Genomic DNA, 3,663 nt, shown 5'->3' on the forward strand with positions numbered 1-3,663 from the left:
CCAGTGCCGGGGGTCGGGGCGCCGCCCCTCCCCGCCCGCCTCCGCCCTTCCCCGATGCCCTCGGCCAATTCGGAGCGACCCCGGAGCGCAGTGTAAACGCCGCCCCGTCGACGGCGGGCGCCTAGCGGGAAGGATGCCGGAGACCGGGCAGGACGCCCCCAGCAGCCAGGCGCAGCCGCCCCCGCCGCCGCCGCCCGCCAAGGAGTCCCCTTTCTCCATCAAGAACTTGCTCAATGGGGACCATCCCAAGGCGCCCCCCAAGCAGCCCCGCGCGCTCTTCCCGCCCGTGGCCAAGGGGGCTCTGGAGGGGGCCGGCAGCGCCCTCTCGCAGATGGGAGACCTCGCCTTCCCGCGCTTCGAGATCCCGGCGCAGAGGTTCGCCCTGCCGGCCCACTACCTGGAGAGGTCTCCTGCCTGGTGGTACCCCTACAGCCTGACCCCCGCCGGAGGCCACCTGCCTAGGCCGGAAGGTACTGGGGAGAGACCCCTCACCCCTCCCCTCGCCCGCCAGCCACCCTCTTCCCCAGCCCCAAAAGTCGGGGGGGTGTTGATGGTGGGCGCCTAGCAGGAAGGATGCTGGAGACCGGGTAGGACGCCCCCAGCTGCCCCTCCCCTCGCCTGCCAGCCACCCTCTTCCCCAGCCCAGAAAGTCAGAGGCAAGCACAGGGGGGGGGAGGGAGGAAGAGGGCTCTCGCCGGGGATCTCAGGCTCCATCTCCAGGCTGCGACCTCCTCCCTAGCCCCCTTCTTCCACCTGCTCCCCTGGGTGTTCTCTGCAGTCAGGAATCCCTGGAAAAGTTCCTTCCCCAGCCCAATAAAGTCAGCCAAAGGGGTGAGGTGGGTCTGCGGGGAACAACCGGGCGGGGGGATCTGCCCAGGATAACCTGCAGGGGGGGGGGAGTCTCCATCATTTTGGCTGTGTAGGCTCCCCCAAGAAGGATGGCAGAGCCTGGATAGGAGAACCGCGGCCACCTAGTCACCCAATGCTTCAAACTCTTGACAGCCAGGGAAGTCTCCTCTCCAAGCCTGTCCACCTCCCCCGCCCCATCTAATAGTCTCTCCCCTTTCAAACTTTGTGACTTCATTGCCATCTCTGAGAACTTTCCCCCCAAGGGATTTATTAGGGTCATCACTCACACTCCCTCTCAGCTGTGGAGTCCGGTGAGCAAAAATTCTACTTTGCGAGCTACTGGCATTAAAGTTGTGAGCGAGCGATTTGGCGGCTGCATAAATTAGTTTGCTCTGGAGCCCTCCTTCCTGAGAGAAGACAAAAATCTGTGAGCCAGAGGCTAAAAAACGGTGAGCTAGCTCACACTAACTCAGCTTAGAGGAAACACTGGTTACCTCCCCCCGCCCCCCAAAAATGGTTTACGGTGCTGTCCAAAAGTACTTTCTTATTAGTTGGATCCTGCTCCAGTTCTAATGGTATTTACTTGGAAGTGTCCCATGGAAATCTTACGAACTTAGTTCCGAGAAAGTGAGGGAAATGTGGCCAGACGGGGAATCGGTGGAGATTTTTTTTTTAGGAGGCGCAGTCAGGGTTTCAGGTTGTCCAAGGGGAAGGGGGAACCTGTGGGGAGTTCCGGGGTTGTTTTTTTAAGTCGAATGTGACGTTCCTAAGAAAGCGCATTTAGGATCGCAGCAGGGTCCAGTGGGACTTCTGTATCCCCCAAATGCGCTCGTTTGAAAGTAAGTTCCGTGGGAACAAAACGGGACTGGCTTTGAGAAATAAGTACGGTCAGAATCTGGACGCGTGAGACAGAAGGCAGGAAGTGTGCACAAGCCTGCGAGCGCTCACCTAAGCGTACCAGTCTCTGGCATCGACGCCATGTACCTCCTTCCAAGGAGATGCATTTGGCAAAACTTTGCTCCTGGGAAGGCGGCGGCGGCGGCGGCAGTCGTGGGCACACTGACTCGGGAGCAAAGGCCCCGAAGCCTCCGCGGGGAGGGGACTCGCTCCCCGCTCAGCATGCCTAGGCTAGGTTTTCTCGTAAGGAGAGGAGACCCCCGGGCCCGAGAGCTGGGCCCTTGCGAGGCTGGCCGGTTGTCTGTTGTTGGGCCGGGCTCCTGACTCTGCTGTGTTGTGTGTGTGTGTCTCTCTGTGGCTTGCTCTCCTCCAGCTTCCCTGGAGAAATCCCTCCTGAGAGACTCGTCGCCGGCCTCGGCGGGGACGGACCGGGACTCCCCCGATGAGCCGCTGCTGAAGGCCGAGCGGGAAGCCAAGGAGCTGGACTCCAAGAGCCCGGACGAGATCATCCTGGAGGAGAGCGACGCGGAGGAGGCCAAGAAGGAGGAGAGCGGCGCCGAGGACTGGCCCAAGCGGGAGGCCGACGAGGCCGGCGCCGAGAAGAAGCCCTGCCGCAAGAAGAAGACGCGCACCGTCTTCTCCCGCTCGCAGGTCTTCCAGCTGGAGTCCACCTTCGACCTGAAGCGCTACCTGAGCAGCTCCGAGCGGGCCGGCCTGGCCGCCTCCCTCCACCTGACCGAGACGCAGGTCAAGATCTGGTTCCAGAACCGGCGCAACAAGTGGAAGCGGCAGCTGGCCGCCGAGCTGGAGGCCGCCAACCTGGCGCAGCACCCGGCCCAGCGGGTCGTTCGCGTGCCCATCCTCTACCACGAGAACTCGCCGGCCGGCGGCCTGCTCGGCTGCTTCCCCGCGCAGCCCCCGCCGCCGCCGCCGCCCGGCGGCGCGGGAGGGGGCGGCGGGGGCCCGGCGGGCGGCGGCGCGCCCGTCAGCCAGCCCCTGCTCACCTTCCCCCACCCGGTCTACTACTCGCACCCCGTGGTCACCTCGGTGCCGCTCCTGCGGCCCGTCTGAGCAGGAGGCCGCCCGGCTCAGCGGCAGAGTGGGGCAGCAGAGGGGGAGAGGGGCGGCAGCGGGAAGGGAGGACGAGGGGAGGAGGAGGAGGAAGGGGGGGGTTCCCGAAGAGTCCCTGGCCAGGGCAGCCGCCCTCGCCCGCCTCCCAGGCCAAGACAGGCCCCCGCCGCGGAGCTGGGGCGGGGGGGGGAGGGAGAGGCGCCCTCCCGGGCCAGACTTTGAGCCCTCCTTGCCCTTCGGGGGGACATCGAAGCGCTACCGAGAAAAGAATCGCCCTCCAGGCTACTTTGTCGTCGTGGGGTTTTTAACATGATTGTTCTTGTTACTCTGATTCTTTATGGCTGTTAGTATTTTTATAAAAGCGGGGAGACAAAGCATTGCGCCCAGGAGGGGTCTCGGTTTGAAAAGTTCACCCTCCTCCGGTGCCAAATGCTAGTCGGAACCGGAGCCGGTCGGCCCCTGGGAAACCTCCCCCGGCCTGAGCTGCTGGCTGGCCCCTGGGTCCGAAGACCTCCCTCCCGAAGGTCTGCTCGCGTGTCTCATCTCCGCCGCGGAGCTCAGCCCCTGGAGAGAGAGGCAGCCTTAGGCGTTTTTGAAAAAGCTTCACGGTGTACACTTTTTACCTTATTTATGGATGTTATTTTATTCTGGGTATGTGTGTTCTTTTTAACTGCAAAGTTAGGAGGGAGCTGTAACTTTATTCTCCCTCCCTCCGCCCTTTTTTCTTTTCTTTTCTCCCCCCCCCCCAAAAAAAAAGCTCCTTTGGTTTGTACCGCTGACCTGTGCAATACTGTACAATTCTGAAAGCCCTGTTTGGGCGGGCGGTGTCTGAACGGCGGGGAAAAA

The 3,663-nt window shown here is 62.5% G+C and overlaps 1 protein-coding gene across 1 annotated transcript; it reads left to right on the forward strand.

Annotated features, from left to right (window-relative positions):
- Positions 1–133: 133 nt before the first annotated feature.
- On the forward strand, positions 134–2,817 carry HMX3 (H6 family homeobox 3). Its single transcript, XM_015424345.1, has 3 exons — positions 134–470; positions 2,120–2,635; positions 2,696–2,817. The coding sequence occupies exons 1-3, from the start codon at positions 134–136 to the stop codon at positions 2,815–2,817; spliced, it is 975 nt and encodes a 324-aa protein (XP_015279831.1).
- The last annotated feature ends 846 nt before the right edge of the window (positions 2,818–3,663 follow it).

Source organism: Gekko japonicus, unplaced genomic scaffold (genome assembly GCF_001447785.1).
Source record: "Gekko japonicus isolate JY-2015 unplaced genomic scaffold, Gekko_japonicus_V1.1 scaffold3972, whole genome shotgun sequence".
In the NCBI taxonomy this organism is placed as follows: domain Eukaryota; kingdom Metazoa; phylum Chordata; class Lepidosauria; order Squamata; family Gekkonidae; genus Gekko; species Gekko japonicus.

Coding starts and splice junctions, on each gene's coding strand:
- HMX3 (XM_015424345.1), top strand. CDS start 134: ATGCCGGAGACCGGGCAGGACGCCCCCAGCAGCCAGGCGCAGCCGCCC. Junction 471..2,119: donor CCACCTGCCTAGGCCGGAAG/GTACTGGGGAGA, acceptor GCTCTCCTCCAG/CTTCCCTGGAGAAATCCCTC. Junction 2,636..2,695: donor CGAGAACTCGCCGGCCGGCG/GCCTGCTCGGCT, acceptor GCGGCGCGGGAG/GGGGCGGCGGGGGCCCGGCG.